The 25,707-nt window shown below is 50.7% G+C and overlaps 9 protein-coding genes across 9 annotated transcripts; 4 read left to right on the forward strand and 5 right to left on the reverse strand.

Annotated features, from left to right (window-relative positions):
- Nucleotides 1-2,461: 2,461 nt before the first annotated feature.
- On the forward strand, nucleotides 2,462-3,404 carry BKA67DRAFT_591360 (S-adenosyl-L-methionine-dependent methyltransferase; the record flags this gene model as incomplete). The annotated part of the gene is made up of 3 exons (XM_046104706.1): nucleotides 2,462-2,567; nucleotides 2,691-3,312; nucleotides 3,374-3,404. 3 exons carry the CDS (start codon nucleotides 2,462-2,464, stop codon nucleotides 3,402-3,404), a joined length of 759 nt encoding a protein of 252 aa, XP_045962567.1.
- A 494-nt stretch (nucleotides 3,405-3,898) lies between these two features.
- On the reverse strand, nucleotides 3,899-6,569 carry BKA67DRAFT_674298 (uncharacterized protein; the record flags this gene model as incomplete). The annotated part of the gene is made up of 4 exons (XM_046108752.1): nucleotides 3,899-4,759; nucleotides 4,790-5,577; nucleotides 5,628-6,431; nucleotides 6,551-6,569. 4 exons carry the CDS (start codon nucleotides 6,567-6,569, stop codon nucleotides 3,899-3,901), a joined length of 2,472 nt encoding a protein of 823 aa, XP_045962568.1.
- Nucleotides 6,570-6,797: 228 nt separating this feature from the next.
- BKA67DRAFT_557730 (UEV domain-containing protein) lies at nucleotides 6,798-9,109 on the reverse strand. The gene is made up of 3 exons (XM_046102284.1): nucleotides 8,913-9,109; nucleotides 8,514-8,840; nucleotides 6,798-8,445 (listed from the first exon to the last, which is right to left on the reverse strand). The coding sequence occupies exons 1-3, from the start codon at nucleotides 8,961-8,963 to the stop codon at nucleotides 7,159-7,161; spliced, it is 1,665 nt and encodes a 554-aa protein (XP_045962569.1). The 5' UTR covers nucleotides 8,964-9,109; the 3' UTR covers nucleotides 6,798-7,158.
- Nucleotides 9,110-10,147: 1,038 nt separating this feature from the next.
- On the forward strand, nucleotides 10,148-12,291 carry BKA67DRAFT_211581 (Indoleamine 2,3-dioxygenase). Its single transcript, XM_046095494.1, has one exon. The coding sequence runs from the start codon at nucleotides 10,418-10,420 to the stop codon at nucleotides 11,885-11,887; it is 1,470 nt and encodes a 489-aa protein (XP_045962570.1). The 5' UTR covers nucleotides 10,148-10,417; the 3' UTR covers nucleotides 11,888-12,291.
- Nucleotides 12,292-13,625: 1,334 nt separating this feature from the next.
- BKA67DRAFT_557735 (uncharacterized protein) lies at nucleotides 13,626-15,650 on the reverse strand. The gene is made up of 2 exons (XM_046102285.1): nucleotides 14,877-15,650; nucleotides 13,626-14,645 (listed from the first exon to the last, which is right to left on the reverse strand). Exons 1-2 carry the CDS (start codon nucleotides 15,510-15,512, stop codon nucleotides 13,716-13,718), a joined length of 1,566 nt encoding a protein of 521 aa, XP_045962571.1. The 5' UTR covers nucleotides 15,513-15,650; the 3' UTR covers nucleotides 13,626-13,715.
- A 494-nt stretch (nucleotides 15,651-16,144) lies between these two features.
- On the reverse strand, nucleotides 16,145-17,424 carry BKA67DRAFT_674299 (uncharacterized protein; the record flags this gene model as incomplete). The annotated part of the gene is made up of 2 exons (XM_046108753.1): nucleotides 16,145-16,827; nucleotides 16,908-17,424. 2 exons carry the CDS (start codon nucleotides 17,422-17,424, stop codon nucleotides 16,148-16,150), a joined length of 1,197 nt encoding a protein of 398 aa, XP_045962572.1.
- A 697-nt stretch (nucleotides 17,425-18,121) lies between these two features.
- Nucleotides 18,122-19,659, reverse strand: BKA67DRAFT_656537 (uncharacterized protein; the record flags this gene model as incomplete). The annotated part of the gene is made up of 6 exons (XM_046106959.1): nucleotides 18,122-18,595; nucleotides 18,668-18,876; nucleotides 18,935-19,076; nucleotides 19,129-19,228; nucleotides 19,291-19,418; nucleotides 19,471-19,659. 6 exons carry the CDS (start codon nucleotides 19,657-19,659, stop codon nucleotides 18,122-18,124), a joined length of 1,242 nt encoding a protein of 413 aa, XP_045962573.1.
- A 1,551-nt stretch (nucleotides 19,660-21,210) lies between these two features.
- On the forward strand, nucleotides 21,211-22,890 carry BKA67DRAFT_656538 (FAD binding domain protein; the record flags this gene model as incomplete). The annotated part of the gene is made up of 4 exons (XM_046106960.1): nucleotides 21,211-21,462; nucleotides 21,524-21,740; nucleotides 21,803-22,197; nucleotides 22,255-22,890. 4 exons carry the CDS (start codon nucleotides 21,211-21,213, stop codon nucleotides 22,888-22,890), a joined length of 1,500 nt encoding a protein of 499 aa, XP_045962574.1.
- An 807-nt stretch (nucleotides 22,891-23,697) lies between these two features.
- BKA67DRAFT_656539 (uncharacterized protein) lies at nucleotides 23,698-25,695 on the forward strand (the record flags this gene model as incomplete). The annotated part of the gene is made up of 1 exon (XM_046106961.1): nucleotides 23,698-25,695. One exon carries the CDS (start codon nucleotides 23,698-23,700, stop codon nucleotides 25,693-25,695), a length of 1,998 nt encoding a protein of 665 aa, XP_045962575.1.
- Nucleotides 25,696-25,707: the final 12 nt, after the last annotated feature.

Raw genomic sequence — 25,707 nt, forward strand, 5'->3', positions numbered from 1 at the left:
AGAACAAGGCGGTCACCTTCGTCACTTTCACGATCTTTCTGATTGAACCGGCAATGGCGAGGCCAACATGAGTTCTCAGGAGCCTCTTTAAGAACTCTTGGGCGCACACCGGTATAAAAGTTGCCATGATGGCGTACGGGAATGGTGCAGCTCCACTGCATCATTGTAAAACTTGTCGTAACTCAACAGATGGACAGGATGGCTCGCCGTTGCAAGGTCTTTAAAAGAGTCGGAGAATGAGTGCAAGCCATGTGTCATAATACTGGTCTCATGTTCATGAGGTATGGCGAGGCTGTTCTTTATTAATGCGTCCAGCACTGAGTCACCGCTCAAAAGTCCGTGATATGTAAGGAGGCTGTCGTCTGTGAATGATATTTGGGATGGGCTTGGATCCCAGGGCCAGGTCTTTGGTTAACTAGTATAAAGAATTGATAGCTTTCTACATACCAGAACTCGACGTCCCCGATGTGGAGCAAGCCATTCGGCCATGCAAGAATGTTCTGGATGTAGTATACCATAACAAGAACAAACCCAATGTATCTGGGTCTTGTTTGGCATTACTTCAAAGAGGAACAAAGGAGAGGTTTCACCTATCTACGACCAATATCGCGCTTTCGCGCTTGCAATGCAACTGATGACGATGGTGGAATCATGCATAGAGAGTTCGAGTGACAGCTTGTCGGGTGAGCACTATGGATCTATAAGCCTGAATGAAAGCGACGAATTTGCACACAGCCAAGATCATAGAGTGTGAGTTTTGGGCTCGTGGCTCGTGGATCTGAATGATGAAATCGAGGACCCAACTCCGCGAGGCTCCTTTGATATATGGCTGGGGAAGAGGAGCAAAGCAGGAGATGTCATGCTCGCAACGTCAGTTGGTGTGATCATCGCATTGATGTTAGGAGTGCTCGGACTCGCCGTCGCGATCTTTCAAGCATGGGTCGGGTATGAAGCTTGGCAACAGCCCGTGAGCAATGGTGATTAGACGGGATGCAGATTCGTGGTGAGACCCGCGTGGCCTGGTCTGGTGTCCATCAGTGATTGAACTCAAGTTATAGTACACTTGCATGGCTGCCAGATCTCATGTTCGTCATTTGGCTACGGTACGTATCGCGATCGACCCTGACGGAACGGTCCAGAACCGCGACCGTCAAAGTAAGCAAAAGCCTAAATCTACCTAGAGTCGAAATCAGTGGAGCGTTTCCCATTACCGAAGATGTCTCTAATACATACCTACGGATACCTTACCCCGAAATCCGAGTCAGCCCACGAGAGGCCTGGGGGGCTGGCTGGCTGGCTGGCTGGCACCACACCAAACCCATGGAAATTCAGAGCTGAAAGGGCAACTTGGCGACCCTTGGAACTTTATTGGGCTTTGTGCTACCCCCTCCTCAGATCTCGTTACGCGATCGCCAATTCAGGAAATACAGACCGATCGCCCGCTGCAGCTCGCGAGATGGTGATTCGCCCTTCCCCTCCCCCTCGGGACCCAGGGCCTTGGTAACTTTACAGGCGCTGGTGCGGCTATCTGTGTCTGGGATTCGGTTATTGGTTTTTTCTTCTTTCTTCGGAGTTTTGTACGTCTCATCCCGTCCTGCCCAAATACTGACATGGGCCGATCTGAATCTGACACCTTTTTTTGACTTTTTGGTTTCTTTTTTGTTTCCTACCGGCTTCCCCTTAGCCACGCGAGCGCCACCCATCTAGTTTTGTTTTCTTTTTCCGGAGATCAGAGCGATCGATGTTTAAGATCCCGTTCTATTGGATTTGGGTTTTTGCAAGCGCCCCCAAAAAGACCACTTGGCAACTCGCATGAACTCCTGCAGGTCGCGACGACAAAGTTTAGAAAAGAGCGCCAATTCTTATTTTATTTTATTCCACAACTTGCATGCAGCGCAATTGAACTGGCCATAGCGGACGCTTCCGCTGATTAAGAAGCGAGACAAAACTTTGTCTCCCTCCCTTCCTCCTTCCCCTCTACCGTTGAAGAGAGAGAGAGAGAGAGAGAGTGTGTGTGTGTGTTTGTGAGAGAATGGCGACGCCAAGCGTGGCGGCGGGCGGTGCTGACCCCGCGACCTCAGCAAATGTGGAGGAAGAAAGAGGCACCGCCACGACGACAGCGGCGGCGGCGGGCTCAACGGCAGCGGACTATGAGAGGGAAATAGGCGTAATGGCCGAGCGCACAGAAGCAGCGGCGGATGCGACGGGATCCGAAACAACAGAGACACAAACAGAATCATTGTCGCAATCCGTCAGCGCGGATGAGGCCAAGCCGGCAGGAGAGCCGAGCGCAAATAATGATGGTGCATTCTCAGAAGCCGGCGCATCGTCGTCGACGCAATTACGGCCAGCAGAGGAGTCGAGCTCTCTCGGGACGCCGAGCTCGTTCTCGATAGGACTGAGCGTCGACACGGATTCCGACACGGACTCGGCCATAGGAAGTTATATGCCAAATTCGAGCATGTCGGCCACTTCCAGCGTGTACCACTTTGTAGAAGAGTTTGGCAGGACATTCCACAGGTATAAAGAGGGAAAATACTTCCTCCCCAACGACGAACAAGAGATAAGTAGACTAGATCTGCAACACCGGATAGCCCTGCAGGTACTGGATTGGAAGCTCTACCTGGCGCCCATCGACCAGCCCAACAGGGTGTTGGACGTCGGCACGGGGACGGGGATCTGGGCGATAGAGTTCGCGGACCAAAACCCGGGGTCCGACGTCCTGGGCACCGACCTGTCGCCCATCCAGCCGGAATACGTGCCGGCGAACTGCCGGTTCGAGGTCGACGACTGCGAGGACGAGTGGATCTACAGCCACAAGTTCGACTACATCCACGGGCGGTACATGTGCGCGTTCCTGACGGACTTCAGCAAGCTGTTCCGGAACATCTACGACAACCTGAACCCGGGCGGGTGGGTCGAGTTCATGGAGACGCTCATCTTCTTCCAGAGCCACGACGGGACGCTCGACGGGACGGCGCTGCAGCGGTGGAACCGGCTCATCGTCGACGGCGTCAAGAACATGGGGCGCAACCTGCTGTCGTGCCGGCGGTACAAGCAGTGGATGCTCGAGACGGGCTTCACCAACGTCGAGGAGCGCAAGATCATCGTTCCCGCCAACCCCTGGGCCAAGGGCAAGAAGAACAAGGAGCTCGGCGCGCTGCAGATGGTCAACAACCTAAACGGCGTCTACGGCCTCACCATGACCGTCCTCACGAGGGGGCTGGGCTGGAGCAAAGAGGAGGTCGAGGTCTTACTGGCCGATGTTAGGAAGGATATGGGGGATCGAAATATCCATTCATATATCACCATGTAAGTTCTCTCCCCTGATCAATTTTCCTCCTAGCCACATCGTTGAACTGATATCGAAAAGCATGGTCGTATACGGTCAAAGACCATATTGACAAACGGGAATGAGGGTTTAGCGATTACATTTGACATTTACAGGGTCCTGCCTGGAACATGCCATTTCATTTTTTGTCATCATGAGATACCAGCAACGCACAATGCATATATAGATCTGACGAGTTATGTTTATCTAGTATAAAAGATCTTGACTATTGCTCCAAAGGACAATATATTGTTATCTTCCAAAAAAAAGAGAAAAAGAAAAAAAGAAAACAAAGTTCTAGGTCAGAGACTAACTGATTATCAAAGCTCTCTTACCGTCCATCGTCGACACGTAATTATATATCCAATAACGAGCTGTTTGGCACCCTGTTGCATCCGCAATGACATATAGTTCTACCCATTATCCCATCACACTCCCCATCAACCGCAGTTGTCTTGCGGGTCTGCTCGTGTGCCTGGCCCCAGACTTTCGTTTCAGCAAAGCCCTAACCTCCCAGATACCTCTCCCAAACTCGCATTGAAAGTTCTTGCAAAGTATCCTGCGCTCCTAACCGTTGTTAGGCGTGAAGGGTCTTGCCTTCTCCTTGCCCTTGCTCTTGCCTCTCCAACTGCTCTTCTTTTGCTCGAGAGTATTTCGAACCTCGTTATCGCCGTCAAGGGTCTCTTTGCTGCCTTCCTTGCTTGTTTCTTTGCTTCCACCGTAATGACCACCACTAACCAAACGCAGCATACTTGTACTTGTCTCCTTGTAGAAATTGACAACCTTCTTCACCTGCCCCGGTCGCTGTGGCTTCGGCTGAAGCACCTCGCCAGAATCTAATTTAGTCTGACGTACCATGAATCCACTTGCTGTTTGCTTATCCCACACGCGATCTTTATCTTTAGGGGTATCTTTTAGGCTAGATACGTTCGGCCGGCTGCCCGTCTGGATTCTATGCAATCTCTGTGCGATACGGCCTTGACGCTCCTCTCTCCTTTGTTGCTTTTGCCGCCTTTCCTCTTCTCTACGTGCGGCACGTTCCTGCGTCGCAGCTTGCTTCAAAAGCTTTTTGCTCGGAGGGACTGTGCCACGATTTGCGTCGCTCGAGGGGCTGCCGTGATGCGAGGCCTCGTTGCTATTGCCTTTTCCTGGTCTACTGCTTGGTCTAGCAACGCCATTGTCTGAAAAGACATCCGCGTCTGGAATATGGATTGTGGAATTGTTCGCACCATCGAGGCCAAATATGTGAGGAGCCACTCCACCACTAGAAAAGCGTTGCATCAGGGGGAAACTCTTGCGAGCAGGTAGCAAGGGAAATACAGTGCGGTATAGAGGTGAACGGCTGTGGTCCATGCTTGTCGATGATTCTCTATACGAAGCGGTGTAGTATTCTTCGGTGTGATTACCCTCGAATGACTGTGTAAGGGACTGCGAGATACGTCTCCAAACGTTACGTACAGGATGCCGGCCCTCGTATGATTTCGGTATCGGTTGTACAGGTTCGTCCTTTAGTTGTTCAAACCGGTTTATTCGATCTTTCAAGGGCGAGTCATGAGTGACAGTGACAGCGGGTTTCAAGGTTACACTAAAGTCATTCTTGAAGTCGCAGGTGAAGTCGTCGGTGCTGATCGTGGTCGTCAAAGCCGGGGGAGTAGATTGTGAGACGGGAGTTGAGGTGATCGAAGTTGTCGGCTCGGAATCCTCCACATGCTTAAAGCGGTCGAACAGTTTTCGAAGGTCGCCGACTTTGCTGTCCCGATGGACCGGCTCGCTTACTTCTTGGAATGCGCCTTTCCTAGTCGTGCAAAGTTGACTTGGAAACGACAGGTGTGTCTGAGTACCGAAATCCTTGCTTCGCCGGCTGGCATCAATGTGATTCACGTCAGAGAAATCAGCCGTCTTATCAGCCCTTGTGTTGTCTCCTGTTATTCCGCTTTGTAACCCACCGATTAGCGGGTTTTCAAGGAGAGCAGGATGTTGGAAACTGGTGGATTTGCGAGTGAAAGCAGCCGGAGTGTCCGCAATTTCAGATGCTGGGGGTACTGCGGAGCCTTTCTCGAATGACTTGCGGAGGTCAGCAACACTGGGTCGTTCTCGTTGGACAGACCTAGTCGTGATGGCAGGTATGGTCTTCGACGAGTTGGATTGTGGAAGTCGTCGAGACGAGCTGTTCAGGAGCATACTTGGCTGCTGCACACGGAAAGCCGTGGGGTCAAGAAGAGATTTAGGAGGTCTAAAAGGTGAATCTGCCGGAAATTAGTGTCTTGTTTGGGATATGTTGAGTAACTAAGCTTACACTCTTCGTTATCAAGCCCCTTCTTGCGGCCCATGACAAGCCTGGGATCCCATCCACTCGCTTTGCTGGGTGAGACTGTGGTGCCAGCAGACAGAGAACCGCTCATGGTTTCTGTCTCGATAGGTAGAGATCGAGGAGACTGCCGTGCGCTCGGTGTCTGTGGAGGTTCGCCTATGTTGCCCGTAGTTGAGCTTTTGACACGAGTGCTGGTTGGCAGTTGTGACCGTCGAGCAGTGGGTCTTGCGTGTTCAGCATGTTTCGAAGATGGCTCACTTGAACTGTCTATCGCACTAGATTTCGAGGCAGGCGTCGATTGCTGCAGAGCTCTACGCGTAGCCGGCGCGAGAGTAGGTGGCGTTTTGACAGGAGCCACAGGACTACCTAGTCCCTGCTTGCTCCTGGACAGACGAGGAATTCGTGATGACTCTGCATCCGCGTTGTTCACGGCATCTAAGACCTCGAATTTGGAAACTAACGAACCAAGCCGTGCTGATTGACTACGGAGTTGGTTGGTGAGCCCCCCTGGAACTGGCATTGTGGCCGTGGTTCCATGTATCTCGTCGTCGTTGTCTTGTTCTGTGTGTACCAAGAAACTAGCATGTGGGCTTTTTTCGTATGCTCTTGGGTGAGTAGCAGTCTTTTGCTTGCCTTGGGAAAGGCGGAGTGGCTGAGGACGTAGATCCGGCGTTGGAGTTTCGAAGCGGACAGGAGAACTGGGTACAGGGCTGGGGGAGGTGGTTGAAGCCATTGAGACGAGAACCATGATACCTGGTACTGCGAAGTCCAAGAAGACCAAGAGAATTTCTGAAACAAAAAGTAGATTTGACGCTGAACAATTCAACTCATGGTGCTAGCTTATGGCATGCAGACAATCAAGATGTTTCAATTCCGTTGAAAACGCTCGAGTGCTCAGCCGTGTGTACCTTCTGACCAGAACCGCATGCCAGGGAAACTGCCATTGAGGAGCTAGATCGATACGAAAAGGCTGAAACCAAAAGCCGGTCAGAAGGTGCAATGACGTGAAGCCGCTTGCCAGAACATCCAGAACATCCATGTCTGCCATGCGCTAGTTCTGGTTTCACCCGTCGAAAGTCACTACATGACATGATGAGACGGACGTGCATTGATTCGTTTGGTCAACAACATGAGGGAGCATTGTAAAAGAACATAGTGTTTATAGAAGGTGACTCATGACATTCCACTATCTCCCACCGCGTTTCGTCTACTCGATAACGTGGTGTCCAAGTCACTGCAACTTAGTGTTTACAGAAGGCTTAATAATGAATAATAAATAATAAAAACCAAGAGTTGCCAAATGTTTGGGATTTGAACCTGCTGTTGGCAGCATTTCAGGACATGTCTGAAATTTGGCCAAGGCCGGCTGACACCGGTTCAAGCACGTGGGAGTGCTTCCCTGGCAGCCGTCGTATTCTCCAACGGCTCAAGCTGGGTATATCCAAAAACATACATGCCACGTTAAGTTCGAAACTTTGACCGTCATCTAACACAGCTTCAAAACCTTCATCAGGGCCTAAGCGGCCAAGCCCATGCCGCGGCCAATTTTCTTAACTAATGCCTTCTTCAGATACCACTCTCTGGCTAAACTTCGTGTGGTCTTGGCGAACACAGCCGGCGTTATCCTACCCCTTTCCACAGCCCGACCCAGCATGAAGATGGCATCTCCCAGTGCGCGTTCTTCTGCCACCACGTCGTACAACTGATTGCCCACTACAGTTGGCGCGACTAGAAGCTCATCAATGCCAGGTGGTGCTTGCCTTCTGCTATTAGCGATCACAGCGTCGGCTTCCTTTAGTGAGGACTGAAGATCGGATGTGTTTGAGCTCAGAACGTTTGACAGAGCCCCAAGAGCATTCGTATCGGACTGAATATTCTGAAGCGCAGTAAGCATTGCGTTGCGCTGGGCGTTCAAGCCTACTATGGAAGACTCGTTTTGCTGACGAGCGCGCATACGATGTTGATGGAGTGTCACGGCAAGTTGATGAAGAAGCATATCTTTTTCTGGATTTGGCGGAATGGGGGGAGGGGGCAAATTGGACGGAGAAGGTAGAGCCAGTGTCAGGGGCTCATCCATGATATCTGGAGGCGGAGGAGGTTTGGCTTTTGGCTGTATGGGATGTTGTTGGAACGCCTGTTGCTGTATGGGAGGTTGTGGTTGTGGTTGTGGTTGTGGCTGTGGCTGTGGTTGTGGTTGCTGCCAATTCGGGGGTGCCCCTGTGTAGGATGCCCGGGGACTTTGATAATGTGCAGGAGGCAATATCACTGCCGGATGGCGTGCATCTTGTGGGGGATATCCAGCTTGGCCACCACCTTGTATGTATCCGGGCTGCTGATATTGGGGTGCAGGAGGTGGCTGCTGATATTCCTGAGCTGAAGATCGCGGCGCTTGCTCATGACCGGTGGCCTGGGAAGGCAAAGGCGGAGCAGAATCATATCTAGACGGCCTGTTGCCTTGTTGTTGTTGTTGTGAACCATACTGGCTCTGTGGTCTGTGGGCGCCAGGCGGAAGGGGAGGCAACGGAGGACCACTGTTTGCGTTGATAGCCTGACCTGGTACAACCTGCGGACCATCGCTCCCTTTGGGAGGAGGCGGAGGGGGGCGCCCATCAGAGATATGGGGAGAGCGGGCCTGAGCAGGCGTTCGCGAGATTTCGTGAGGCAGCGGAGGGACGGGCGGTGGTGTTGCAGTAGGCGTCGCTTGTTGTTGGGGCGTCGATCGTGGTTGTTGTCGTGCAATAACAGGAGGTTCTTTCGCAAAGATATCGCGCAATATGGCCATGAAATCGAACAGTGACGATTTCTGCCGGTGCAGTCAGTACCCATCACGAATAGATTTGCTTGGTCATGATGTGGGCAAGCTCAACTCACGTCCCAAAATTCAGCCCATCTTGCCAAGTATGGATGATATATGCGGCCTTGGGGATCGACATGCTGACCTGGCCTGATCACCATAGACTCAGTGGGCGTCACGTAGGCCAACGGTGCTTCCCTTGGATATGCGTGAGGAACCCATATCGAGATTGGAAAGCGGTAGGTCGTTCCTCTGAACAGGATGGGTATTGTGCCTGAAAGGTGCACTAGGAGCGCCGAGACCCCATTGTCATATGTGTGTACGTCTGTCCGTGGCGACAGGGACGGGTATTGCGACAGAGCTTGCGCGACGTCGTTATACGTCCGCTGGACATCGTGATATTCCTACCTCGCCGCATTAGCCCAGATGCATCATATCACGTAGTGGCCGCTGTTTGCGCTGGGTTGCGGTCATACACTAGTCAGAACGCTGTACAGCCAGTTCAGGACATGCTGTTGGACAACCATTTTCGCGGTGTCTTGTCTATTCTGATCATGAATCACCTCATATTAGAACCGGATGAACGCGACGCTGAATCATGTGTGGGAGGAGAGCTCATCCCAGCCGCTTCTTGACTGCGGAGAGCTTCAAGTGAGTGACATCAACCGCGAGCTGGAGCCTTGTTCTCCCTCGTGTTAGCTTTGGCTGCCCGCCAAGGCTGAAATCTAGCGGGGTGCCTGTCCGCTGAAGCCACCGAAGCCACTGGAGCCCAGCCACTGGAGCCATTGGAGCTGGTGGAACGAAACCTTATGTACATAGTTAACTAACCTAACCTAGGCTACCAGGCTACATAGTTGAAGCGATCAGGACAGTGGAAGATCTAGCCCCCCGAATGCCCCAACTGTCTGGGGCCCAGCAACCATCGAATTCAAGGTTTCACTTCTCTGTGCATGGATTCCATCATTGACAACCCTTTTGCCCATTTCCCGTTCCGTGCCATCTTGTATCCGACGAATGCCGTCCGGCTTTCTTCTGATCAATGACACATCCTGACGGACCAATGGCTTGCTGATTAGCCCACGTACCTCATGGACTCATCTGACCCTTATCTACTACATACACTACGTTGAAGTGTTCTTGCCGTCGAGTCGATGCGCCACCCTTTCGACCGTCTCTCTCCATGCGCGCACACGACACAGGGCTATCCCATCATGCGGCTCATCTGTGTAGGGCGCCAAGTACAACGCCACAGACTCGCAGTGTGATCTGGTGTAACAGTAGCCGACATCGGTCACTACTTTTTCGGTGCCTTGCCGCGCTCTCACAAAACCAACTTGTGTGCAGAGGTCAAGTTGTTCGCGAACGCCGCCAGAAAGTTACAAGGTTCTTTCAAAATCCGTTTATTTCATTTTATTTTTCTTTATCGCGAACAGGAAAGTAGCATCGATTGCGCAATGTTGTTTGGGGGGCAATCACAAGCGCTTTGTCACTTTGCCGTTTTAGACCGTCTCATCCCGAAGTCCCTGCATACAAATCGATCGATACTATTGTACTGGTGTCCACTCACAGGAGACTTTTATGGAAGTTCCAAGGCTGGCCAATTAGTAAGATAAAAGCGACCGAGTTCTGGTTCGACTATTGCCGCACCACCCGAAAACTCATGTCCATAAAAGTCGCTCGCCTCTCTTTCCCATATCTTGCTCTTCGTTTTGCACCTCAAGGTTTTTGAAACATTATTGCAAATTAGCAATAGTATTCGCTCTGAACCCACATGCCCACAACACAACAAAGATTTCGCACGGCTGAGGAGTATCACAGAATAGAATCTGTATACTCCTTGCGTCAGGACTTCACTTGAAATTCTTCCCATTACTGCTTGCCTCGAGTAAGACAATTGAAAAACTCGACCCCACCCTATTGACTGCGGTTCTATATTAGTCTGTCTAGGCTACGCCCTTGAACAAGAATTACAGCCGCAGTTATGATTCCTCCCATCCCCAATCTTGCTGATTATGGAATCTCGCCAAACCATGGCTTCCTTCCGGATGTCCTCCCCTTGACGAGGCTTCCAGATCCATATTACAACAAGTGGGAGGCTGTCGCCACCAATCTTCAGAGCTTGATACTGAGCAAGCGTCTTCGAGGAGTCATCGACCGTCTTCCGGTCCTCTCCACCATCGGTCTGGAACATGATGCAGAATGGCGCAGAGCCTACATGCTCCTCACATTTTTCGCTCATGGCTACATCTGGGGAGGTGACATTCCTCAGGAACGTGTGCCGCCCAGTATCTCAGCTCCACTACTCAAGATCTGCGAGCATCTCGAGGTTCCCCCTGTCTCTACATACGCGGCCTCCGTTCTATGGAACTTCAAGCCGCTCTTCATAGATGAGGGTATCGACGATCTCGACAATCTTGCCACTTTGATCACCTTCACTGGTTCTTTGGACGAGTCCTGGTTTTACCTCGTCTCCGTCGCAATTGAAGCTCGAGGTGGTCCCATCATCCCGCTCATGCTTACAGCTCTCGCTGCCGCCCGTCAAGGTGATGCTGCAACCGTAACACGTTGTTTGCAGGGCTTTGCCGAGCGTCTTGATGATCTGGGTGAGTTGCTCCACCGCATGCACGACATGTGTGATCCGAGCTTCTTCTATCGTCGCATCCGCACTTTTCTCGCTGGCAGCAAGAACATGGCCGAAGCCGGACTTCCCAACGGTGTCCTCTGGGACGATGGCACCGGCAAGTCCAGCTATGTCCAGTACTCTGGCCCCAGCAATGCGCAGAGCTCTCTTATCCAGTTCTTCGACATCATTCTGGGCATCGAGCATCGCCCTACCGGCGAGAAGGCCGGCGCCTCGGAGTCGGACCGCGAGGGACGCATGCGCGGCCCAACTCACAACTTCATTCAAGACATGCGCCGCTACATGCCTGGTCCGCACGCTCGATTTCTCAACGACGTAGCATCCATTGCCAACATTCGTGAGTTTGTCGAGAGCCGCGCCACGACAGATCGTCCGCTGGCTCTCGCTTACGATGCCTGCCTGGCCATGCTTCGCTCTTTCCGCGACATCCACATTGCCATCGTCACTCGCTACATCATCCTGCCCTCGCGCGAAAACCGCGCGCGCAGTCGCAGTCGCAGCCCCGAGGCTGTCCGCAGCCGCCAGAACCTCGCCACCGCCTCCAAGAACGCCGCCCATAAAAAGGTCAAGGGTACTGGGGGTACCGCGCTCATCCCGTTCCTGAAGCAGGCCCGCGATGAGACTGGCGAGCCGGCCGTCGAGAAGTGGTCGAAGCGCTTCATGAGTCGCGCCACTCGCGCGACCGGCCAGAACGACTTCTTTCTCGGTAAGGCCGAGGAAGAGCAGGTCGTTGACGAGCCGGTCGTTGAGCACGGTTTGGCTGGTATTTGGGCCATTGACGACGACGTTGGCGGAATCTGCAGTTACTAAGTCTTGGGATATGTCAGCACTTGATAGTTATCGACACAATCTGGAGGGTTCTCCTAATCCTCGTCCGAAGTCTCACAGTGAGGCTGCCAAATGTTACTCCGTGACGTATCTTTCCATGAAAAGGGAACAGGCAAACGTAGCAGTTGTGTGACGATTGAAAATGCCTTTGGGCTGTAATGTTGCAGTGCTCTCGCTTCTCAAATGTTTAACCATCACGGGAGAGATCCATATTAGTCCCCCGATTGTGTTTCAATCCAGTCCAGATCACACTTTCAAATTCCACCTCTGACTCTCTAGCAAATCCCCGTATTGTTCTATCCCTCGAGTTCTGAAGCAAGCTTCAACGCCACAGTTGAGATTGCCCGAACGTCTCGCATGCAGGTATATACCCCCACGGGCCTTTGTTTGGTCGTTCCAAATCATTGATCATGGTACTTTTTAGCCTCTTTGTAAAGTCTGTCCGAAAGTCCCATGCTACATCTGCAGCACGGCGCGATGAATCACGACGACGCCATCATCCTGGCCCTCTTCATCACAATCTCCGCCGCCATCCTGGTCACGTTCTGCATATGGAGGACCGGCCGGAGGCTCTTTAGGTGCTGGTACGGCTTCTGGAGCTGTTGTGAGTATGGAGACTCTGATTCTGAGAGTACTAGTAGTGGTGTTGTGTGATTCATGGGGTATTAGTGTAGGGTGGGGAGTCAATAGGGGTAAGAGGGGATGTGGTTGAGAAAGGAGGCGGTGGGTGCGATGGTGACTCTCATGGATGTGTGCACAATTTGACGTAAATCTACGTTCTGTGTTGGGTAAAGACCTCTGGATGACTCAAGTTATGGGCTCGGACAAATTGAGCGTCTTCCATGACTGTAGCATATGGGCTCTGGGATTATGAGCGCCAACCTTGCCCGAGGTAACTCTAAATGATATCTGGCGGCAGACCAGGATGGAATATCAAGATATCGTCATAAGAGAGGTCAATCTTAGTAGTGCCTCAAGGTAAGATCATACACGTGGAGCCAAGAAAATCTTCACATAGAAATATCAATACTTCGAACTCTAGTGTCCGCCTACTGAAAAATTCCGAGACCCTAAACATGACGCGTGTGCTCTCGTGCATAAAACACATCAGGTCTGAGACTGTACCACCAATTGCTGTTATCTAACAAACGATTGAAGTCGCCACTGTCTATGGACTAGGTTGCCAAGCAAAGTCTTGGATCAAATTCTTGGAGGGTGCTGCCCGCAGAAGTAAGGCTGTCCGCATGTTTGGAGGGCACAAACTTCTCTGCTCCATACATAAGAGCACATGGTTCTATCCACTTGAGCTATCATTCTACCGTGGTCACAAACCAAACCTTTGGAAACGTTGCAGTTTGATATTTGCCTAGCAAACACGCCCACCCCTACCTTCGGAGCGCCTTTGACCCACGCAACTTGACTCATCGCTTTCATGGCGGGCTTTGGATATCAGGACTGGGGTACCACCACATGTTAGATTCGGAGGGTCATGAAGGCGTTGCAGAAATATTGGGATGAACTAAACTCTCAACAGGCTGCAAATAATTAATTTATGGAACTGGACAAACATCTGCAGTGGTGGGGAGGGTTGCGGGAAGCAGGTCAGGTCAGGTCAGGTCATTGTAGAGAGTTGAAGAAAAAGCAACTGGGCTTCCCGGTTTCCATATGCTCAAATAAATCCTTAATGAGGAGCATGTTTGAAACAGACGAGTAAGATTTTGGAGCATGTTATGTTCTCATCTAAATACCTCGTAGCAGTACTAAATGGCTTTCGAAGCGATGGTACTCAGATCCTGCTTTCGAAAACAGATCAGTGGTCCTCCCAATATCCGTCAGGATATATTATTTCGAGACTCTTGAATCGCAACGATGGCCCGCCGTTCCTGCGATTAAGATGCAGTAAAAATGCTTCATACTCTGCGTTATGAAGAGTCATGTCTGAAATGTATACACTTTCAAGCTGTGGCCACGTGCGTGAAGTTAAGATCGGCCCGAAGCTGTAAGATTCCGTGTTCATATTGGAGGGGTCACCCCATACCGGAGGCATCTCCAATATGAGCCGCTGGAGACCTGGTATGTCAACGAGTGCTGTCAGGAGTTGTATTATTACTTCTGGCCCCACTGACTCGTCGTATGGCCAAAGGTCGCTACATCGATTGCTCTTGAACTGAAAAGTCTTCAGCTTCTGAACTGAACATGTGATATCCTTTCGCTCCTGTGTTGTCGTTGTCAGAAGAGTATAGTCATGCATGGGTGTGATGTCAATGCAGAAGTTATCAATCCAGTTCCAGGCGTCCCCGACTGACTGTAGGAGACTGAATAGCACCTCGGTGGGCTCAAGATTCGCCCTTGCAAGCTGGTCAAGCTGGTATGGGAGAGAATCGAGCAGAGGTTGTTCCCACACGCGAGGTGACAAGAGGACGCGCATCAAGTCTTCCTTTGATCCTTTGTCCTCGGAATATGGATCAAAGCGACCTCTCCCAAGTGATCCATCATTGACTTCCAACCTCTTCATGCCCTTCAACTTCGCCAAAGCGGCACTGACTCTGCGAACAAAGCTCCCATCTTCCCGCAATCGCTGCTGGTCCTGGTATAACCTGACGTACTCAGGGTAAGCTTCTTTGGTTATCTTCAACCAATGGTCACGTGTTTGAGATCCGTCCAGGGAATTCTCCTCTTCGTATAAGCCGCTCTCCGAAGACTTCGCATCGAATACGCCAGCAGACCACAGAGAGCCCGCCTGTTTTAGGTCAGCATTAAATATTGACCTAACCCGAGTGGTTACAGGTTCCTTGTTGTTCAAGATGCGACTCCATCGTCAGGCTAGAGCAGTATATTATATGCCAAGCGACATAGTTGACCGAGCAGCAGCCTTACACGAAAGAATATGATCATCCATTTCCTTGAGTCGGCGACAGCCATTTGGAAATGCCCTGGTCCATTGTTGAAGAGGGTAGGTTGGCAGACATACCGAATTATAGAGTTTACCCATGCTATATTTGGAGAAAACGCATTCATCGGCAGCCATCCGTGGATCGAAATAGTGTAGGGTCACTTGTACGCCCCGAATACTTGGTCCAATTGTTGGATGTCTGGATAACTCTTCGAATTTCGCTAAAGAAGCTTCTCTCAAATCTACCCTTGGGAAGGTCAGGAGAAAAGGCGTGCTTGCATCGCGGAGGCGTCGACATGTGAGCCGCAGACTCTGTATGGCTTTATTTGGCTGCACGAAGTTATCCATCATACTTATAGTGGCAAAGCGGTCCGAATCGAGAAACGCCAAAGGGTACAAATAGCGGCAAACATCTGTCAAAATCTCACCAGGCAGGCGCATAATGTGCGATCCTTGTACCGCTGGTCTGGATTTAATGTTGATGGTACTCCGCAAAACAAACCGGTAATCTTGCAGTGTTGCGTGGTCCGATAATGAGCGCCGAGTTACAGCAATGGTGTCCCAGATAGCCTCTGAGCATGATTCAGTATCGCGAAGCCCGTGTTTTATGAGCGTCCCGACTGTTGTTGTTTCTGAAGCCTTCCCTGTGCGTTCAAGCTGATCCAGAAGACTTAGCACTCCAAAAAGCGAGTCGAGGTTGCAATGCGAATCCATTATTGGCGCACTATGGTTTTATCGAAAAGAAATTTCTGCTTGCCACGGGCTTCACTCCAGATGAGTTATATGTGATGTCTACTGAAGTGTGACGAATGATCACGACCACTCCAGGCTCCCGAAGAAGTTTTGTTGAGGGTGCCGAGTAGCAACGTCTTGCAGGCGGCAGCATCAAACGGTCGTAGTACTTGAGAATGCCCCACCCACACAGGAACTCCTGCGCCTCTCACATTAACCTAGCATACTTTCTAGCTTGCACAGCGCCACGCCTTCAGGGGTCTCAGAGTGTTCTTTGAGAAGCGCTCCTTCGCACCCTTTGTGAAACATCTGAAACACGGCAGTGACAATAAGAATTATAAATTCTATGATCGTAATATATCAAATACACAAAATCATAGAAAACAAACGACTAATGTCATATTTCCATATGTTTGAATTGTAATTAAGAAGGGTGGTTTGGGAAAAGAGAGTCCTGGATAAATTTCCAGTTATCGTAACCTCTTGGATCGCACTACCGGCGTCATAGGCAACTCTTCACTGATGGCATTTATTGACAATGGATATCGGAAAACATGTGTAAAATTGTGGTAGCATTTTAGTGCATCATAGTGACAGCTACTAAACTGATAAATGTTCTACCAAAATACGTCCTGTGCGGCTGACGGAAATGGAAAGTCAACTGCACATTTCCCCGGCCAGTCCTCCCCTAGCTTACGACTTCCGGTCTTCCAATGCCGTGCTGCCATGGCATCAGTCAAAGTTTCCTCGTTAACAGATTCTGTATCTGAGGACAAGTTGTCGGACTCGTCCTGCTCTTCCGCAGCTCTGTTCGCCTCATCAAGTTGCATTCTATAATAGTTGTAGTCAACCTTGACGTTCTCGTCGGTTGCTGGAAGCTGAATGCCGTGGGCCCAGCTGGAATAATCATGCGGGTCATACAGCTCCTTGATATAGCGTAGCTTGTCTCGGTTCTTGCCGTAATACGCCGTCTCGTGGTCACCTGGCTTCAATGAGGAATCGGGAAAATTGACATATGCAGCGCAACCGGCCATGGCGAATGGCCGTATCCTATTCTTAAACGTTTGGAGGTAACCTCGCATATCTCTCTCCATGAACTTATCTTCCCATGTGATCTGCAAATATGCGTGGTAAACAGATTTTCGCCATCGGAAAGCCGTGTCCGAGTCCTCCCTCCTACTACCCACGCCTCCGGAGTGAATGAATGTAAATGACGCTAATACACGTTCTCCTTGAAACTGGTGTTTGAAGCTTCTTGGTTCTTGTTCGGTAACAGATACGACACTTCTAATGGTGTCTTTGTCATTGGTCAAGGCGAACGAGGTATAGATACTATATGAACGGCTTGTTGGAAACGACTGCTTTGTTTCTTCGTACCACCTCCTATAGTCATCGTCTTGGACCCCATATCAAGATGAACCTCGTTCAAGTTGAGGAGATCTAACAAGACTCCCGCATCGGTAGCTGAGGAGCCCGAGTAACTGTGCCCGCCATTCTTGATCGTCATCGGTATCTTCAATTGCTTTGCTTGGTAGACAATGTACTGAACTTCAGTAGCATTCTCTGGCTGCACGACGACTTGCGGTCTTGAGTAGCGGTATAGTAGATTTGGGTTCACAACGGTTCGCTCATATTCTAGCTCTCCAGGTCTATACATAAGGATCTCTGCAGTCTGTAAGAAGTCAATCAATTCGTCGATTGGCTTAAACATAATGTTTATCTTCTCCTCGAACTTTTTCTTGGGCCGTGTAGAGTTCGTGGCTGTTTTAGCTGGTAGTTTTCTCTTGGCAGCTTTGCCATGTTTGTTATCATTGGTATCCTTGGTATCTTTGGTATATTTGGCATGTTTGGCACCTCTGGCACCTTTGGTAAGTTCTGTACCTCCAGCAGCCATTTCGGCTTTGGATCGAACCATCGTTATCAAAGTTGAAGGACATCATCAATTCAATTTAGATTGTGATTCCACAGACACGTATGGCATTCAAGAGGGAAAAGTCAAATGTTTTGCTGTTTGTCCTGCGGAATTTTCGACTTGTGCCTCATTCTTATCAAAGAAAGTCTTTATTGTAGAGGCATGTATTCAGCAGCACATAGAGGCACAACTTGCTAGAACGGGACATTGTACGCAAGCGAACATCCTTTGTGCGCGGTTTTTGGTGATTGTGTGCCCACGACAACACAAAGAACTCAAAGATCTGTGGCTGATCCAAATGAGAGTCTCTGCAAGCTACGAGCGGGTTTGCAGGAATATGAGAAAAATAAATGGAATTAGGAGTGTGCAATAATAGTGGACATGCAAGCTCCTCTCTGGATTTGCACTACGAATGCCATGATGCCACCAGTATTCAAATGTCCTAACGTGGTGGCTTGTGTGCTTCTTGCAACATCCATTCAACTTCAAGATTTCCAAATAAAAGCCCACGCCTCAAGCCCATGGATCACACATATGTGCAACATCTTTGCTCCGTAAAGTCAATAGAAGTCAAGAAATGACTTCCACGCAGTTTCTTCATGCACTAACTGATAGCAGCATCGCTCTTGAAATAGTTTCCATTGACTGTTGAAACACACATGCGTCATGACGGCCATATCTACAAGCCTGCAGGTCGCCAACTCTCTTGTACATACTGGCAATGATCCTCCTTTTGGTTGTTTCTGTCTTCGGAAACAACTTGCACCTCATTGGAAACCATGATCCTATGCGACGGCAAGTTGTCAGGTACACTGGATACGGCAATGCCCAGGTTTTGCATCTTCACATCTGTCACGATACGCTCCTCGCTTCCATTCATAGACACCCCTGCGGTTGCAACTGTCCTGTTGGACAGCCCACCTTTCCTGTACCTTCTTCCGTGAGAATCGCCGTTGCCGCCGCCAATTGTCTGAAACCCGTCGGGAAAGTTGTATTTGGGCGTATGTGCAGAGCTTCGCAGAACGTTGCCGAACAACGGCTTGAGCCACTTCTTGAGGAGAGAAAAGATCAGAGGAAGATTGGTCGTGCATACTGCCACAAAAGCCTCCCGGGTCCCCCACTCTCCAGCAAGCTGGGCGCCGTTGGCAGAGTCCTTTGAGGGTAGCGGGCGTTAGCCTAAAGAACCACAGGGAGGAATAATTTGTAAACAACTTTGAGTACTTACTTCGAAGACGAAAATGGTTTTCAGTGCCGCACAAACGAGAACGAAAATACCGGCACCAAGTACAATACTAGCTACAATTTTATTCACCATCCTCAGCCTGGACTCCCACAGCAGAGGCAGTGGAATGGCGATCAGGTAAAGATCGGTTACTACGTTCGAGGAAAATGTCGTCCAGATTATCGGCTTGGAGATAGCAGCTTGGCATGCATCTGGAAACGCTTTGGTGAGCTACAAAATCATGTGATCGCTCGGGAAGAGTGAACTCACTTCCAGGGTCTGGATATATTTGCCAATATCCTTCAAATGGGTGGCAAGATAACATGATTGCCAGAATCGACACCACGATTGTGATTCCCACAAGCCCAAACCCTATCCAAATCGGCATGCGGTAGCGGCTGCTCAGGCCATCCTGTAATTGCGTGTAAGTTCCCATCACAGATATATGTATTTGAGTATCTTACAGTGAGTCGGATATAGAATATCAACATTGACAGTTTGAGTAGACCAATAAGAATGGAATAGCATGTCCAGCCTGCGACCTGAATCTTAGAACCCAGGACCCTGAAAACAGTAGAACTGGTCAATACAATGATAACTGATATATTTCCATCCGGATTACTAACCTCAAATCATATTCTGGATCGTTCGAAGTGAGCGCAGCCCGTTGCTCATCGGTCATGCTATTGTTGGCAAGGCTTTGGGCAAAGGTACCTATGCTGTATGCCAAAGCCGACTGGCAAGAGTAAAACAACTACACAGAATCAGATTGTAGGCCAGTTACGTATGGAAGGCAAGGTTCGTACCGCCGCGACCCATATGAGATAGTCATCCACATGGAAATTCCTCCAGCCAACATTCTTCCATTGAGCGTACGTTCGGAGAATCGTCATCAGCATGCCGACAGCGTAAAGAGTCCATAGTTGGATGTTGAATGCACGATTTGCAGCCGTCGCGGCTTCGTCGGCCGAGTTCAGTGCAGCATTATCTGACATTTGCTCGCTCAAATGTAAAAATCAATGACACGCAGCATACTGGAAACACAGAAGCAGACGGGCGGCACTATCATATCTGCGAAGCCAGGTTCCTATCTTGTTTGAGAGTTGATAGCTGAAATCGACAAAAAAGCATGAATACGCCCATGGTGAATTGGTGCCCAGGACCCCAGTCATCTCACACTGCCGAGCCAGGGTTTTCATACTCATTGCGTATCTTGCTGCAAAATGCGGCCCAATACGAATCCTTTTAGCGACAGCCAAACTCTATTTGACCTTTGCGCACGAGGTTTCCAGGTTTCCTCCAGGGGTCTTGTAGCAGAGATTGGCGTGCTGCATTGTAACCCCAGTCACACCTTGGCTGCGTGAAATTGCGACGCAATGCACCCTGGTAAAGGGATGATCTGCGCTCGGCTATGCCGTTGTGTTCCTAGTCCAAGTTCCTGCCAAAGGAACAGAGAATCTTAGAGTATGTTAACGTAATCGCTGGTCCTACGTTCGACAGAAACAAACAACGGTTCTCAATATTTTGAGAGTCGTATATTTTCTTCTCCGCTTGATAGAGTTAGGCATTCACCCAGAATGGGTCAAGATCACTCGGAGAGGTGGGCCTTTCGGTCTATACCGCGGTTAGATTCGTGTCGGTTTAGTTCCTGTTACGGTGATCCCCCGTAAACCCCACTCATTCTGAGCAAGACAAACAGAAACATGATATCTATTCGATTTAGTCAGAGAAATCCCGGATCTCGCTACTCAAGGACCAACTGTGATTTGCTGTAAAGACTTTCGGAAGTGACTTGCCGACCGCTCCGGTGAAGGGACCTTTGACGCTATGTCGCTGTCCTGAAATAATCCCTGGTAACGTGGGATGTAGTCGAACTTTGAGAACATATCTGCCTTAGCTTTGCAGTGACCATGTTACACCACGAACCTTTTCTGCCATGCCAATATTAGGATGCGATTGTAAGGGTATTTCAAAGGGGGTCCAAGCAATTTCATTTGAGCAAGCCCTGCGTCTCTGAGGAAGAAGATCTTTACCGCTTCTCACAAAGCATAATTCCGGGGGCTTCAGTATATAAGGATTGCCGAAGTCCCGTGGGTATTCAACGGAGCCCTCGTTGGATGTTGTCCACCTTGCCCGAGTGTCTTCACGATTGAAAAGTCTATTTAGTTCGGCACGTCCTGCATATATGCACAATATATCGGTTCTTGCATATGGGCCCCTACTACGTCCCGAACGAACGGGCTCGTACGAGATGCCCTTTAAAAGCACCCTTGCGACTACTATAGAGACCATGTTCTCCGGTCCAGAATGGGTGATATGGCCGAAGTGTGGGGTCATGTCGTGCAATGCAGTAGGCAGCGCCTTCGACGTTTAACACCGCATCTATGGGACCCTGACAGCGATGCATGAGAGCTTGCTTAGATACCTCCCGAGCCCTCTTTCGAGAAGATTTCTCTCGGTACCTCTCTCTTGCATCTGAGGACGAAAAGCGTGTAAATTTGAGTTCTGACGCTTCTATCTCTAATTTTTTTCTTTTCACCACCAAGATGCGTGGGTTCAATTTTGTAATCTTCGCCGCGGTGGCGGCATGCTCGGTCGTCTCGGCGAGCGGGGAATCGGTCTGCTCCCGAGCGGCAGCTAGTGTTTCGCGGTTGAAGGAAGTGCTCTCGGATGAAACACTTATTTACCTGCCAGGCACTCCTGAGTTTATAGCTGCTTCCACACGATGGTCTGTTTTAGATGCGCCAACCCCCAATATCGTCGTCGTGCCTGCTTCTGAGAGTGATGTCGTATCTACGGTAACCTTGAAACCACGTTCGCCAACTTGCAAGATAATTCAACGACTGACAAATCAACTAGGTCAAATTCGCAAACCATCTCGGCATTCCTATTCTTGCTTTCAATGGCGCACATGGTTCACTCACCACATTGGGAAAGTTTGATTGCGGAATCGAGATATACCTGAGCAAGCTCAGCAGTGTCAACGTTTCTGAGGATGGCCAGACAGCCACTATCGGGGGTGGAACACTAGCAATTAATGTCACGAATGAGCTATGGGATGCCGGAAAACAAACAGGTGAGTTTTTGGGTGCATTCGGTAGGCGTTTTGACCACAATGAAACTGATTACGAGGGACAGTGACTGGCACTTGTGAATGCGTCAGCCTTCTGGGACCCGCATTAGGAGGCGGTCATGGATGGCTCCAGGGACATCATGGGCTTGTGGCAGATCAGTTCGTCTCGATGAATATTGTACTCGCCAACGGAAGCTTGATCACGGTCGACGAGACTTCTGACCTTTGGTGGGCTGTGAAGGGCGCTGGCCACAACTTTGGTCTCGTCACATCGCTCACAGTAAAGATCTACGACATTGAGCACACGGATTGGGCAATTGAGACCATCATTTTCAGTGGCGACGAGGTCGAGGCCATCTACGATGCGGCTAATGAGTATATTCTCAAGAACGGCACGCAGGACGCGGGCCTGATTAATTGGTCGTACTGGCTCAATATTCCTGCGATTGATCCGGAGAAGGTTGGTTTTTTTCTCTGACCTGAGGCCTTGGAGAGGATCAGCTGACAATTTGGACAGCCGATCATCTTGTTTTACATCATCCAAGAGGGCGTCGCAGTGATCGACTCTTCGATTACACAGCCATTCCACGACCTGAACCCCCTCTCCGTGACCGCAGAGTCGGGCACCTACCAGAATCTGGCAGCGTGGACTCAGATCTCCCTTGGCGATGCCCCTTGCCAGAAGTCAGGCCTTGTCAACCCACGCTTCCCCTTGTATCTACAGACCTACAACCTTACCGCCCAGAAGGAAGCATACCAAGTATTTACATCCAACGTCAACGGCAGCTCCCCATTCAACAGTTCCATCTACATGTTCGAGGACTACTCCTCGCAAGGCGTCAAGGCAATCGACAGTGACTCGTCTGCATTCGCTTTCCGCGATGCCAACATTCTCAGTGCACCGCTTCTCACATATGTCCCAACAGACGCAACCCGGGACCAACAAGCTGCAACGCTCGGCAACCAACTTCGGGACATCCTGCATGCTGGAAGTGATGAGCAGGATTATCGGGTGTATGTGAACTATGCATACGGAGACGAGAGCCCTGCGGAGTGGTATGGAAGCGAGGGTTGGCGGCAACAACGTCTTCAAAGCCTGAAAAAGAAGTACGATCCCAAGGGTGTCTTCAGTTTTTACGCGCCAATTATATAAACTGCAGGGAACGTATAAACCTGGCAACATTACACGATAATATCATAGCATATCTAGCTTCTACTAATACTAAGCACTTACAGTGCATGCATCCTCTACTCGTCATTCAGCTGATCCAAAGCTTGCTGCTCTATATTTAGTCAGCGAACGATTCAATAAGGCAGTGGCGGTTGTGATCAGGGTTTCGAGCATGCTGACTGGTCTTTCTCTGCGAGTCTGCTTGTTGAAGGTGTCATTCCAGTTGCAGACTAGATTGCAAGTAATACATAAGCAGTCCCGCCATATAACATAAAACATGCCGGCTCCACGTAGAAGGCGATCATCCAGGAGACATCGCGGTTTTGGGACAGACAGCATTCACAGAAAACTATCCAAATTCGATATGTGACATGACCTAGGTTAGTCTGTAATTGCTGGATTTCAAAATGAGAGCTGAAGTTAGCGTGTAGTCTAGAAGCTAAAATCTGAAGCGGCGTCCGCTTCGACCTAGCTGGTGTTAGCATCGCAACTATTCAACGCCACATTGAAATATCACGGCTAAGCAACGCTTCCGACCCCTGTAGTGCTCAGTTGACCTGCTTTCTAGATGTGTTTACTTGTGATGAATGAGGCGCGCCAGACCTCTAGCAATGATCGTCTTCAGTTAGTCCCCGACACAGAGAAATGAGATCAACGGTTTCTTAGGAGTTTTCCCATCATGGATTGTATTAAAGCCAACGCGCCTGGCCTCGCGGCTTCTGTGCTTCGGGAGCCCTGGTATTGAACTCGCGTGAGAGTATAGCTAGCGACGATAGGCAACCACCCAGGATGCAGTTAAGAAGAACATTAGCTGTGTTGTCCCTCGCGGGCGGCTCACTTGGAGCGCCGCAAAGTTCAAGGAAGCCATGTAGGCCAGTTTCGGCGAGCTCGTCAAGCGACTCTACATCCTCGCGCGTCAGCTCCGGATATAGTGCCGCGCCATCGCTCAGCATACCGAGTAACTCGTCTCAGAGCAGCGGCTTGTCAACGACTACATCGATTGCATCTCTCTCTAGCACTTCTTTGGGAGCCACTACCTCACAGGTCGACGTTTCTCTATCAGTCGCTTCTGCATCAAGCTCGACTTCTATTAGCAGTGCGTCGTCTGTTAGCAGTACATCCTCTAGTAGCAGTACATCCTCTGTCAGCAGTGCATCTTCTGTTAGCAGTGCATCTTCTGTCAGCAGTGCATCTTCTGTTAGCAGTGCATCTTCAGTCAGCAGCACATCTTCTGTTAGCAGTGCATCTTCAGTCAGCAGCACGTCCTCTGTTAGTAGTACATCTTCAGTCAGCAGCACGTCCTCTGTTAGTAGTACATCTTCAGTCAGCAGCACGTCCTCTGTTGGCGGTACATCCTCTCTTGCCAGTACGACAACATCATTGTCTTCAACTTCTACAGACTACCCCCTTCCAACACCCGGTGTTGCTCAGCCGACCCGCACATTCAGCGGGACTATCACCCCTTTTAGTACTGGAACACCTGTGCCCATCCAAAACCCATCGTTTGAGAACGTCGCAGCTGCAGGTGACAGTCAGCGGCGAGCAAAGCGCCAGTCTGCATCTCAAACTGCAGCCGCCACTGAGGGCTGGAATATCGTGTCCTGTGGTACTGGAGACTCCTCGAATTGCGTGTTCGAGAACTACGACGCCGCCGATGGCACGTGGGCGTTTTCCGGGAAGGACGGCGGACTCCTCTACCAGGATGGGGTCAACCTGGCCGCCGGTGGCGCATATGCGTTCACGTTCTATTGGAAGGTCGTGTCGACGTACGACGGGGCAACTTCGAGCTCGACTGGAAACCAGATGACGCAGGCTCTGTATCTGGGCAGCAGCGCGAACCCGGACGTTACAAACGCGTTCGTGCCGATGATATCAAGCAGCACCGTCGAGTCGGGAGCCGACTGGGCCCAGCAGACCTTTACCGTCTCGAAGCTAGACTGTCAATACGTCAACTTCGCCACCGAGGTGCGCTCGGACGGCTCGCTGAACTTCCGCATGTTCCTGCAGGGCAAGACGGCGACGGGCACCATCGGAGACTTCATCTGGTACGTGGACGAAGTGCGGGTCCAAGAGCTCTCCCCGCCCACGGGCGGCACCCTCTCGTACCTGACGAACACCTGCAAGAGGACGGCCCCAGCTGCGACGACCACGACTGCTTCGGCAACCTCGACCTACACGGTCACGCAGACGTATGATGCCACGAGCACGCCGACCGCGGGCACCAACGCCCTCGCGAACCCGTCGTTCGAGACGACCGCCTTCACCGAGACCACCGACGTGAACGGCTTCATCTACAAGGCCGCCGGGTGGACCTCGACCGGCTGTGCGGGCCGGCAGTGCAACCTGTACTCGAGCGCCTCGGGCAGCGTGGCCTGCCAGGACGGATCGCGGTGCGAGATCTGGAGGGCGCCGACCACGTATTCCCAGACGATCCAGGTGGCCGTCGGCTCGACGTACTACGTCGATTTCTGGGTGCTAAGCGGGGCCGCCGCGGATAAGACCGGCAGCAGCGACCTCCGGATGACGGTTGAGGCCCCCGGTGCGACTCCCGGGAGCGGTGGGTTGGTGCTCGGCGCGTCGAACAGCGCCGCACTGTCCGGGTTCACGCAGTATAGCAAGATGCTGGATCTGGATGCGGACTTTGCCGAGAAACTCTGCGGAGCTTCTGCTGGGGACACGACTGCGAGCTGCCAGGTCACGCTCTCGGCGGGCTATTCGGGGTCTTGGGGTGTCACGGATAACATATCTAATTATTTTGATAACGTCAAGTTCTGGAAGCTAGAGTAAAGGATTAAGACT

The sequence above is a fragment of the Truncatella angustata genome, assembly GCF_020726525.1.
Source record: "Truncatella angustata strain MPI-SDFR-AT-0073 chromosome Unknown BKA67scaffold_2, whole genome shotgun sequence".
NCBI classification, from domain to species: Eukaryota; Fungi; Ascomycota; class Sordariomycetes; order Amphisphaeriales; family Sporocadaceae; genus Truncatella; species Truncatella angustata.